The 13,510-nt window shown below is 46.3% G+C and overlaps 1 protein-coding gene across 1 annotated transcript in view; it reads left to right on the top strand.

Annotated features, from left to right (window-relative positions):
- The window catches only part of LOC137377393 (uncharacterized), a 66,570-nt gene that overhangs the window by 29,750 nt on the left and 23,310 nt on the right, over positions 1-13,510 (top strand). Inside the window, exon 3 of the mRNA XM_068046970.1 lies at positions 4,762-4,952. Within this exon, the coding sequence (XP_067903071.1) occupies positions 4,762-4,952 (191 nt within the window). The remainder of the gene's footprint in view (positions 1-4,761; positions 4,953-13,510) is intronic.

The following is a 13,510-nucleotide window of genomic DNA, read 5'->3' as shown; positions in this document are numbered from 1 at the left end:
AGACTTCTCCATGAACGAAGCAAAGCATTAACACACAGATTGAAATATAAAAATTCCCTTTTTAAACACCCACACAAACTCACACACACACTAAGAAAAAAGAAATTCTCTCTGCAGAGCTCTATCACAAAAGCAATACTTTGGCCAAAATCATCTATCGCTTCATATTAAGAAAATCTTTTTAAGCATAAAACACTTTTCTAGGTAACAACAGTAGCTACACTTCCAAAGTACAACATTGGCTGTAATGTGCTTTGGAATGTTCTGAGGTCATGAAAGTTTCTATATAAATACAAGGGTTTTTTTTCTTTTAAACTGAACCAGCATAGCAATTCTTCAGTATTCGGCAACCCATTTAGATTTGTTATGTTAGAGATGGTTTCTCCACACTAATTTGGATTTGTTGGTGTTGTAGTATAGATTTATGTTTTCTATGTAAACATGGGTGTGAAATCAGAAGAAAATGTACAGCATAACAAAACCATGTCATGAGGGGACTGTCATCCACAGCTTTCTGATCCCCTTTGTGACAACTTCTTGGTGTCTCATCAGGATGGGTTCTTTGTAAAACTGTTGTCGCTGGCACTTCCCCAACTTTGAGTCCAAAAGAATTGAAATGATGACACAAGTATGTAAATATGTTCCCTCTTTACATCTTGGAATTATGGATCAATTCAGTAAGGCTGTATTTGCTGACAACGCAACCACTAGGTGGCGCTGTATGGCACATGCACAAATGTAGCCTGTTCCACTAAAATGTCACGGTCTGCGACTTTCAGGCGCTTCTCAAATAATCACCGAACGGCAACGTAAACCCATGGCAGCACACAATGGCCGGAGAGAGCGGGCGGGGGAAGTGGGGAGAGAGCAAGCGGGGGAAGCGGGGAGCGAGCGGCCTGCAGTCAGTAGCCTGGGGGGTGAGGGGGTGCTCTCTCTCCACTTACCCCCCCCCCCCCCACCCCACTCTCTCCCCGCTTCCCCGCAGTACGTGATGTCATCTGTGTATGCTCCAACCAGTCCTGGCAATGTGGAATGCCGCACACGCGCAGAGAACAGGAGCCTGTTTGCGCATGTGCTTAGCTTGGTGCAGTCTGATGATGCCCGTGGCCGGCTGTGTTGTCAGGAATCACTTTGTTATATTATATTCCAATTGCCACTTTCTTGCCCACTCTTTTAGCCTGTTTACATCCTTTTGCAGCCTCTTTGTGTCCTCCTCACAGCTTACTTTCCCATCTAACTTTGTATTGTTAGCAAACTTGGATACATTGCACTCAGACCCCTGATCTAAGTCATTGATATAGATTGTTTTTTTTGATTCATTCATGGGATTTGGGTGTCACTGGTCAAGTCAGCATTTATTGACCATCTCTAATTGCCCTTGAGAAGGTGGTAGTGTGCAGCCTTCTTGAACTGCTGCAGTCCATGTGGGGTAGGTACACTCACAGTGCTGTTAGGAAGGGAGTTCCAGGATTTTGACCCAGCGACAGTGAAGGAACGGCGATATAGTTCCAAGTCAGGATGGTGTGTGACTTGGAGGGGAACTTGCAGGTGGTGGTGTTCCCATGCATTTGCTGCCCTTGTCCTTGTAGTTGGTAGAGGTCGTAGGTTTGGAAGGTGCTGTCTAAGGAGCCTTGGTGCATTGCTGCTGTACATCTTGTAGATGGTACACACTGCTGCCACTGTGCGTCGGTGGTGAAGGGAGTGAATGTTTGTGGATGGGGTGCCAATCAAGCGGGCTGCTTTGTCCTGGATGGTGTCGAGCATCTTGAGTGTCGTTGGAGCTGCACCCATCCAGGCAAGTGGAGAGTATTCCATCACACTCCTGACTTGTGCCTTGTAGATGGTGGACTTGGGGAGTCAGGAGGTGAGTTACTCGCCTCAGGATTCCTAGCCTCTGGCCTGCTCTTGAAGCCACGGTATTTATATGGCTCCTCAAGTTCAGTTTCTGTTCAATGGTAGCCCCTATGATATTGATAGTGGGGGATTCAGTGATCGTAATGCCATTGAATGTCAAGGGGAGATGGTTAGATTCTGTCTTGTTGGAGAAGGTCATTGCCTGGCACTTTCTGGAGCAAATGTTACTTGCCACTTATCAGCCCAAGCCTGGATATTGTCCAAGTCTTACTGCATTTCTACACAGACTGCTTCAGTATCTGAGGAGTTGCGAATGGTGTTGAACATTGTGCAATCATTAGCGAACATCCCCACTTCTGACCTTATGATTGAAGGAAGGTCATTGATGAAGCAGCTGAAGATGGTTGGGCCTAGGACACTACCCTGAGGAACTCCTGCAGTGATGTCCTGGAACTCAGATGATTGACCTCCAACAACCACAACCATCTTCCTTTGCGCTAGGTATGACTCCAACTAGCGGAGAATTTTCCCCCTGATTCCCATTGACTCCAGTTTTGCTAGGACTCCTTGATGCCATACTCGGTCAAATGCTGCCTTGATATCAAGGGTAGACATTCTACCTCACCTCTTGAGTTCAGTTCTTTTGTCCATGTTTGAACCAAGCCTGTAATGAGGTCAGGAGCTAAGTGGCCCTGGCAGAACCCAAACTGAGCATCACTGAGCATGTTATTGCTAAGCAAGTGCAACTTGATGGCACTGTTGATGACACCTTCCATCACTTTACTGATGATTGAGAGTAGGCTGATGGGGGCGGTAGTTGGCCGGGTTGGAATTGTCCTGCTTTATGTGTACAGGACATACCTGGGCAATTTCCCACATTGCAGGGTAGATGCCAGTGTTGTAGCTGTACTGGAACAGCTTGGCTAGGGGCGCAGCAAGTTCTGGAGCACAGGTCTTCAGTACTATTGCTGGAATATTGTCAGGGCCCATAGCCTTTGCAGTATCCAGTGCCTTCAGTTATTTCTTGATATCAGGCGGAGTGAATCGAATTGGCTGAAGTCTGGCATCTGTGATGCCGGTGACTTCCAGGAGGAGGCCGAGATGGATCATCAACTCAGCACTTCTGGCTGAAGATTGTTACAAATGCTTCAGCCTTATCTTTCGCACTGATGTGCTGGGCTCCCCCATCATTGAGGATGGGGATATTTGTGGAGCCACCTCCTCCAGTTAGTTGTTTAATTGTCCACCACCATTCATGGCTGGATGTGGCAGGACTGCAGAGCATAGATCTGATCCATTGGTTAATGGGATCGCTTAGCTCTGTCTATCGCATGCTGCTTACGCAGTTTGCCACGCAGATAGTCCTGTATTGTAGCTTCACCAGGTTGACACCTCATTTTGAGGTATGCCTGGTGCTGCTCCTGGCATGCTCTCCTGCACTCTTCATTGAACCAGGGTTGGCCTCCTGGCTCGATGGTAATGGTAGAGTGGGGGATATGCCGGGCCATGAGGTTACAGATTGGGGTTGAGTACAATTTTGCTGCTGCTGATGGCCCACAGCACCTCATGGATGCCCAGTTTTGCATTGCTAGACCTGTTCGAAGTCTATCCCATTTAGCACGGTGGTAGTGCCACACAACATGATGGAGGGTATCCTCAATGTGAAGGCTGGACTTCGTCTCCACAAGGACTGTGCAGTGGTCACTCCTACCAATACTGTCATTGACAGATGCATCTGCGGCAGGCAGATTGGTGAGGACGAGGTCAAGTATGTTTTTCCCTCTTGTTGGTTCCCTCACCACCTGCCGCATACCCAGTCTAGCAGCTATGTCCTTTAGCACTTGGCCAGCTCGGTCAGTCGTGGTGCTACCGAGCCACTCTTGGTGATGGACTTTGAAGTCCCCCACTCAGAGTACATTCTGTGCCCTTGCCACCCTCAGTGCTTCCTCCACGTGGTGTTCAATATGGTGGAGTACTGACTCATCAGCTGAGGGAGGGCAGTGGGTGGTAATCAGCAGGAGGTTTCCTTGTCCATGTTTGACCTGATGCCATAAGACTTCATGGGGTCCAGAGTTGATGTTGAGGACTCCCCGGGCAACTCCCTCCTGCCTGTATACTACTGTGCCATCGCCTCTGCTGGGTCTGTCCTCCCGGTGGGACAGGACATACCCGGGGATGGTGATGGCACTGTCTGGGATATTGTCTGAGAGGTATGATTCCGTGAGTATGACTATGTCAGGCTGTTGCTTGACTAGTCTGTGGGACAAGCCCTCAGATGTTAGTAAGGAGGACTTTGCAGGGTCAACAGGGCTGTGTTTGCCTGGGTGTCGATGCTGGGTGTATATAGCTGAGGCCCCAGGACTGATCCTTGCAGCACTCCGCTAGTTACACCTTGCTATCCTGAAAATGTCCTGTTTATTGCTGCTCTCTGTTTTCTGTCAATTAACCAATCCTCAATCCATATTTATATATTTCCCCCAATACCATGTGTGGCACCTGATCGAAGGTTTTCTGAAATTCCAGATATACTACATCTACTGGTTCCCCCTTATTGATTGAGCAGGAACAACAGGTACTTTCTGATTAATTTATTTCATTGTTCATGGTGTGGGTGATGCTGACAGGGCTCCGTTTATTGTCCACCTGTACTTTGCCCCCTGAGTTTTGGTGGACTTTATTCCTGAACCACGACAGTCTTTGTAGTGTTGGCACTCCCACAATGGAGTCAGGGCAGGAATGTCCTGCGACTAAAGACATTCCAGATCCCAGAATTGATATTCCCATAGAATGTGACCATTTGTATTATGTGGGGTCTGGGAGGCAGTGGATCAGACTCTGTCCCTCATCTTCCCATTCACCAACACTTAATAAAATTCATAACATTATTCTAGTGTTTGTTAATGGCAGATTGGACACGGTGGAAGAATTGAGGGTAATTAACAGCCCAATGACATTGAGTGGTGGAGTGAGGGGCTGCACAAACCAGCATTTGCCAGGGATTGGAGAAGCTGGAGGAACTGACATGGTGTCCCTGGATAGGGAGTACGTGTTTTCTGCTGGTATACTTGAGGCTTTCAGTGACCAGTGGGCACCGGAGGGTGTGGTGGATACAGGGAAGAAAGTTATAATGAGGTTTTTCTGTTAATTTTACTCAAATTTGGAATGTATTTGTTCCCCTTTCTTTACGAAAACAAAGAGGCAATTAATGGGTTAATAAGGATCATCGAATGTGGAACACAAACTATAAGAGTAAAAACTGAACAATGATGTTGTTGCTCCTGATAAACGACTGCCTGCTTTTCATGTCTTTGCAAATTGACATTGAAATTTCCTGTCCAAGTAGCTTGAATGGCTGCATTTGCTGGCAACACAACCACTAGGTGGCGCTGTACTGGCACAAGTGCAAATGTAGCCTGTTCCACTAAAACGTCACAGTCTGCGACGTTCAGGCAGCTGCCAGGACTAAAGATGGCACTGCTCAAATAATCACAGAAAGGCAATGTAAATCCATGGCAGCACACAATGGCCGGAGAGAGTGGGCGGGGGAAGCGGGGAGTGAGCGGCCTACAGTCAGTGGCTGGGGGTGTGGGGGAGGGCTCTCTCCCCACCTTCGCCCCACCCTGCTCTCTCCCCACTTCCGCCCCCCCACCCCGCTCTCTCCTCACTTCCCCCATCCCACTCTCTCCCCACTTTCCCCCCACCCCACTCTCTCCCCACTTCCCCCCTACCCAACCCGCTCTCTCCCCACATCCCCCCCACCCCGCTCTCTCCCCACTTCCCCCCCACCCCGCTCTCTCCTCGCTTCCTCCCACCCCACTCTCTCCCCACTTTCCCCCCACCCCGCTCTCTCCCCACCTCGCCCCCACCCCGCTCTCTCCCCACTTCCCCCCCACCCTGCTCTCTCCCCACTTCCCCCCCACCCCGCTCTTTCCCCAATTCCCCCCCACCCCACTCTCTCCCCACTTTCCCCCCACCCCACTCTCTCCCCACTTCCCCCCCACCCCGCTCTCTACCCACTTCCCCCCCACCCCGCTCTCTCCCCACTTCCCCCCCCACCCCGCTCTCTCCCCAATTCCCCCCCCCATCCCACTCTCTCCCCACTTTCCCCCCACCCCGCTCTCTCCCCTCTTCCCCCCCCCCACCCCGCTCTCTCCTCGCTTCCCCCCACCCCACTCTCTCCAAACTTTCCCCCCACCCCTCTCTCTCCCCACTTCCCCCCCCATCCCTCTCTCTCCCCACTTCCCCCCCCCACCCCGCTCTCTCCCCACTTCCCCCCCCACCCCGCTCTCTCCCCAATTCCCCCCCCACCCCACTCTCTCCCCACTTTCCCCCCACCCTGCTTTCTCCCCCTTCCCCCCCACCCCGCTCTCTCCTCCCTTCCCCCCACCCCACTCTCTTCCCACTTTCCCCCCACCCCGCTCTCTCCCCGCTTCCCCCCTACCCACCCCACTCTCTCCCCGCTTCCCCCACGCTCTCTCCCCACTTCCCCACATTACGTGATGACATCATCTGCGCATACGCCAACCAGTCCTGGCAATGTGGAACACCGCACACGCGCAGATAGCAGGAGCCGGTTTGCACATGTGCGCAGCTTGACGCAGTCTGATGACGTCCGCGGCCGGCTGCATTGTCAGGAATCACTTTGATTCAGTAAAGCACATTTCTTCTTCAAATCTGTTGGTGTGATTTTCCTCTACGTGCTGTTATGTAATAGCTCAGCCTCCTATTCCTACTGCCCTTTTGTGATCTCTTGCCATTGCCTCCAAAATCACAATCCATAGTTGTGATTCACAAGGTCCTTTAAAAAAAGTTCTAGATTGCAAGGTTTAAAAGCAATATATAATTGTCAGTTCAGAGATTGAACTGTTGTTACTGGCTTAACCTTGGCAGGAACTGTGAGTAATAGATCGATTTACCTTTACTTCGCTGCTATGGAAGCATTGAACTTAACAATGTCAGCTACTAATGAACAATGAAGAGTGCTGAATTCTATGGTGCAAGTTGGAAATTAAAATCTCCCAATATCACCACAATTATGCTCACAAGAGCTTCGCTGATTTGTTGTTTTAACTCTCGGTCCTGCTAGGCTACAGCCTAGCTTCTGTCATTTCTATCCACCGCAACAATCCAGCTCACAGCAGTCAGCAGGTTTTCAGAAGGAGATCCTGCTTGACCAAGCTCTCAACTTCCTTGAGGAAGTGACAACCCAAGCGGGAAACCGTACACAAACATATGAAAATGACAGTCAGGAGGTGAAGAGCTGGTCCAACAAGCTGGTCATTGTGTAATGGAGCATCATAATCCACAAGTCCCCCCTATTCACTAGCTGCCATGTAATCTCTTGGGAAAGACCAATAAAAAAATACATATAAAAACCCAAGCCACCTCATAGCAGGAACAGGAGGAGGCCTTTCAGCCCCGTGAGCCCGTTCTGCCATTCAGTTGGATTACGGCTGATCTGTATCTTAACTCCATCTACCCATCTTGTTTCCATAACCGTTAATATCTTGACCCAACAAAAATCTATTAATCTCAATTTAGACATTATCAGCCTCAACAGCTTTTTGGAGGAGATAGTTCCAGATTTCCACTATCCTTTATGTGAAGAGCTGCTTCTTAACATCATCATTTTCTTCAGGGTGAAAAAATCTGATAAATTCCTCTCTGACCCCCGATGATGATCAAAATGTGTTCCAGGAGGCCACATGAGATGCAACACCCAATACCTCACCTATATTTTCATGCTGAAATATTAGCTATAGCTGGGAACCTGTCCACTCATAGTGAATCCGCACTCACTGCATGAGCCAACAACTTACGTCAAAGGTTAATGACTCTGTTGTGAAAGTAAAGCCTCCTGACCTCTAACATCATTCTGTGTTACATAACTTATATGTATATTTCCTGGTTCTTGCTAATTCAAGTGGGTTGGTAATTGGTTGGGAGGTAGGAGATATAGAGGGACACAGTACTTTGATTGGTGGGTTTTAGAGTGGTGCTTCCCAGGGAAAAGTACAGGGATCTCAGTTTTTATATTGTTACGACTGAGGCGGGAGCAATGCACTGTCAATTCAGTCCCATCACTCCACAGGTCGCAGCATATTATTAAAGTTTTCCCAGCTAACCGGAAATCAGCTAAATTAAACACTTTATTAGCCCCCAGAATAAAATACGCTAAACCAGGTATCTTTAGACAACAACAAATTAACTATTTATTAATAAACTAAAGCTTAAACACTGTTAAGATAAACCTATGTCTAAGACCTTATAACTTCTTACTTAACCGAAGCCTCCTCATGCACACACATATACATTCAAAAACTAACAATGGTTAACCGTTTTTTTAGAAAAAGTGTTTCTTAGGAATAAAATAAGCAGCTGGGTTGTAAGTCCTGGTGAGTTACATTCCCAGTTGATGAGGTATCCCTGAGTAGAGTAGCCAGATGCCACTCAAAGTCTCCAAGTGAATTTGATGGAACAGTTTTTAATGGACAGACACTCAAAGTATTTCAGCTGCAGCAGGCATCACACAGTTCTTTCAATGAGAAGCACAGCAATAGGTTTACTTGGATGTTAAAATCGACAGTCTTTTGGTAAAACTTTACTGAGAATTCCAGCAAACACAAACAAGCAATAGACAGAGTTATTTCCAACATTGAAAATATTCTTTCCAGGGTTCTTTTCTTCTTTGGCAAACACAGTCTGAGCTCAATGTAGATTTTTCTGCTGAGATATAGACAGCTTATCTTCAGTGTACAGCACGCTTCATTTTTTCTCCAGTTCAAACTGGTTTTAGCTGGTTTATACACAGTTAAAAGTTACAGTACACCATGTGACCTTCTCCCTCTCCTGCTGAGGCTTAGGAAACAGGTGCAGCTGGCACACTGTGCCCCTTAATTTTTAAAGGCACACTGTTTTTAAACAGAGTCTTAAAGGCACACTGTTTTAAACAGAAAAAAAACTACACTTTCATGACAATATCCATATATATATATATATATATATAAGAATAGCTGCATATCCAAGTTTACAGATAGCACCAAGGTAAGAGGCACAGTAAGTTGTGTAGATGGGAGCAAGATGCAAAGGAACATCGACAGATTAAGTGAATGTGCAAAACTGCAGTAGATATTTCCTCCATCCAAAATGTATCACCTTACATTAGATTTTATGTAGCATCTACTTAACCAATCTGTTAGCCTCTACTTGTCCTCCTGAAGTCATTTTTGTTATGTTTGCACTGGGTTTTGGGTTTAGTTTTGATATCCAACTTAAGTCTGAGCAATATAGATATAACACAGTTGTGTTATATAGTTAAATGACTTTAACTACATCACAGTCTTACACGTTCAGCACATGCCTTGAGAGCTGTGTGTTCAGTGGCAGATTCAAGCTGTGTTTCTTCCAGAAGCTTCCAGAAATCTCCCACAATTACACTAAAATAAAAGCAAAATACTGCGGATGCTGGAAATCTGAAATAAAAACAAGAAATGCTGGAACCACTCACCAATTACACCTCTGCTCTCTAGCTCTACCTGGAGGTTTAAGCAATCAAACACTACAATTTACAGCCATCTTCATAGTTAACCATGCTCCCTACTTATGTTTTATCTGTACATTTTGTCCTTGCCCCCATGCAAAATTCCAGATTGGTATAAAGGTAGCTTATTTGGTTGACTGCTTTTCCTTTCAATATTCCAGTCGCTAGTTCTCTTTTACAGTGTCTCTCATTTCTCCAGAAGTAACTTCTCAACCAGTACTGTTATAATGTCACACTGATTGTTTTTTCCTATACTTCCATTTTTGTCCATAACATATATATTTAGAACCGCAAGCCTACTGGGAAGGTGAAGACCTGTATGGTACCCCCTGACCTGGCTGCAGGCCACTCGTGCCTGAATGACGCACCCTGTGCAAATTCCCAACACTATACTAGCATCCAAGGTACATGCCAGTATCTGAGCTGGTGGCTGCAAGTGTCAGATCAAGTGATGGGGTCTCTTCATCAGTGCTGTGCTATTACTCTCTCTGCACCTCCTGGGGCTGCTGTGACTGGGCAGGCAGCAGTTCTTGATGTCTGAAAGCAGAAAATCAAAAGGAGAATGTTGGGATGAGGGAGGGTGGGGTGGGAAGCAAGAGGTCCATGGTCACACCATCAATGGCTTTCACATCATGCCAGATAGCAGAATGAGGGTAAGGTGGGAGTTGAGAAGAGGCATAAGACAGGAACATACCATCATTCCCAAAGTTGTCAGGGACATTAGATGTGGCCGGCCCCATGATGCTGAAAGTCATCTCCTTTGTCAGGATCCAAAAATGCAGGCATCCTCATTGCCACCAGTTCTGCTCTACTCCCTTCTATTGTGTGTCACCTTGTCCTGCAAAAGAGAGGGCAGAATGTCAGTGGCTGTGTAGAGCTGAGTTGGGGTGACATGCCTGCCACAGCTGAATAGCTTGAGATATGTGAAGGAAATGAGGGTTGGGTGTGAGGTTGGCAGCATTGGTATGTGGGTGAGGGTGAGGTAGAGTATCTGGATGTTAGGCATGAGTCCTGAGTGCTAGGGATTGTTGCTGGGTAAGTGATGGGGGTGTGATGCATTGAGCAGCATGAAAGGTTCATGCTGTGGTGGGTCAATGTCAGGTGAAGATGCGTTCACTGACTTTGACTACCTCCATGAGATCATTAGACTTCTTGTGGCACTGCTTCCATGTCCTCAGGTCCAGACTCAGGGATTTGACCTCCCTGGCCATCTTCTCTCAATCCGTTCCGAGGATGGTCCTTGAGGGCCTCCTGAAACCATGGTGTCTCTCCTCCTGCTCATCTCCACCACTAAGGCCTCCATCACCATATCCGTGACCCTGGAGCCCTCTCTATCTGCTCTGGTTCAGAATTGCAGCAATAGTATACAGCAGCAATCTCCTGTCATTCATTGCCGCGTCCCTTTTAGAGGAACAAACTCCCTTTAAAAGCTGCACCATATGTTATTAGCAGAACACACAGCACAGAGGCAGCCAACAACATGGCAGACACCCGACCCTATGCTACAATCATAGTGATGAGATGACAGCACCAAATTGGGCGTGGGTAGATCATGAATCGCAGCCCTCATACCCGAATAAAAGGCGCAAGCCAATATTTAGCCCTTCTTCTTTTGGATGAGACACCCACTCTCTCAGGTGGGCATAGAAGGTCTCGTAGCACTTTTTGCCCTCTCCCAGGAGACTAAGAGACTGCTTGTGGGTGGGGGGGGGGGTGCGTTGGGGGTAGAGAGGTGTGACATGATTTTATGAGCCAATCTCTTATCTTGTCCATTAATTACATGTACATTCATAAGAACATAGATACAATAACAGGATGAGGCCATTCAGCCCCTTAAGCCTATTCTACCGTTCAATTTGATCATGGCTGATGTGTATCTTAACTCTCCCCGCATTTTTCCTGTCTTGTTACCATATCATTTAATATGCTTTCTCACAAAACCCTATCAATCTGTTTCAAAATGTCAATTAACCCACAGCCTCAACAGCTTTTCGGAGGAGAGAGTTCCAGATTTTCATTACCCTTTATGTGAAGAAGTGCTTCCTGGCATCACCCCTGAATGGTCTATCTCTAATTTTAAGGGTAAGTTTCATTGTTCTGGACTCCTCTCACCAGAGGAAATAGTTTCTCTCTATTTACCTTGTCAGCTCATTTCATGATCTTAAATACCTCAATTAGTTCACACCTTAATTTTCTACACTCAAGGGAATACAAGCCTCATCCATGCAATCTGTCATCATCATTAAAACATTTTAGATCAGGTATTCATATGTTTGCAATATTGAATGAAGAGCAGGGGAGTTCCCCTGGCGTCCTGGCCAACATTTATCCCTTGACCAGCGTTACTGAAACAGGTTGTTTGATCATTCATCTCTTTGCTGCTTGTGGGAGCTTGCTGTGCCCAAATTGGCTGCTGAATTTCTAACATCAGTTCAAAAGTACTTCAATGACTGTGCAGCAGCTTAGGATGCTATGAGGATGTGAAAGGCACTCTACGAATACAAGTTCTTTCTATTTACAGTCCACATTAAAGATTGAAACTACACAACCATTTCCTTACAGTTATTTCTTCAATTTTCCTTCAAATAAAAGGGTAACATTTCCTCTGTTTACTATTTGTAGAAAAGCAACCCTTTCCCTGTGTGAGTGAGCATCACCTCAGAAGGAGTTTTCCATCTCCTCCCCCCACCTATCCTTGCTACTTCTGGCCAAGAAAGTCACATTTATGCAGCTTAAACTTCCCACAGTCATTTCACCGATAGCCACTAGATGGTGCAGACAAATTGAGATTTATACCTGCATATTATTTTGCTTGTTAATGGAGAATAGTGAAACAACTTCTGTACACAATGTCAATCAAACATTTAAAAAAATTAAATATTTTCACTTTAGTTGACATTTGAGTTAAAAAAAAGTGAGAAGATTAAAATATTATCTGGCTTTCTTATTGCCATTCTAACTGAGATGTCCCAGATACAGCTCCAAACCCTAGCATTCTGTCATTTGAGGCCCAGGTGTTGCAATTCTATTTTCATTTATACTTTTTATTTGCAGTTTTGTCCTATTTGAATTTTGTCGATTTTGAATCGCTCACTTCCTTCGCCCCACCACTGGGGACTCTGCCTTCAGCCAGCGAGAGCCTAAGCTCTGGAATTCCTTCCCTAATTCTCTCCAACCCTTTACATCTCTCTCCCCAAAGACACTCCTTAAAATCTATCTTTTTGACCAAACTTTTGGCACCTGACCTAATGTCTCCATTTTGGCTCGCTGTTAGTTTTTGTCTGATAACACTCCCATGAAACGCCTTGGGACTTTTACTATGTTAAAGGAGCTATAGAAATGCAAGTTGTTGTTATTAAGGTTTGGGATGGTCTGATTTTTGCACTGCTGCCTTGTTGGTAGATTAGTTCTAAAAATTAATTACCTTCGAGATCTGCTTGTATCAGGGCCTGAGATACACGCACGTGAATGGAAACTTTATACACTGACCCGCGATCGGGCCCCCTCTCGATGCCCTCACTCCCATAATCCCCCTGGCATGAGAATGTACCTGAGGGCTGCAGCTGGGGAGGCAAGCAGCTCAAAATTCATTTGCTTGGATAGGACAGGGACAATTCTCAAATAATCCAATAGCACTCTCTAGTGGCAGCATTGCTGTGTCACTCTTGGCTCAGTTGGTAGCATTCTTGTCATTGAGTCAGCAGCTTGTGAGTTCCAGAGACTTCAGCACAAAAGTCTGAGTTGACACTCCAGTGCAGTACTCAGGAAGTGCTGTACTGTGCGAGATGTTAAACTGAGGCACCGCCTGCTCTTTCAGGTGTACGTAAAAGAAACCATGACACCATTTCAAAGAACAGCAGGTGAGTTCTCCCTGGCGTCCTGGCCAATATTAACCCCTCAAACAGCATCACGAAAACAGATTATCTGGTCATTATCACATTGCTGTTTGTTGGAGCTTGCTGTGCATAAATTGACTCTGGCGTTACCTAAACTACAACAGTGATTTTAAAAATACTTCATTGGCTGCCAAGCACTTTGGGATGTCCTGAGGTTGTGAAAGGCACCATGTCAATGCAAGTTTTTCTCTCTTTTTAGCAATATTTACGTACAGCAAGA

This window comes from Heterodontus francisci, chromosome 15, assembly GCF_036365525.1.
Source record: "Heterodontus francisci isolate sHetFra1 chromosome 15, sHetFra1.hap1, whole genome shotgun sequence".
NCBI classification, from domain to species: domain Eukaryota; kingdom Metazoa; phylum Chordata; class Chondrichthyes; order Heterodontiformes; family Heterodontidae; genus Heterodontus; species Heterodontus francisci.
Note: the sequence above shows the minus strand (reverse complement) of the source record. Positions and strands in the feature narration are given on the sequence as shown.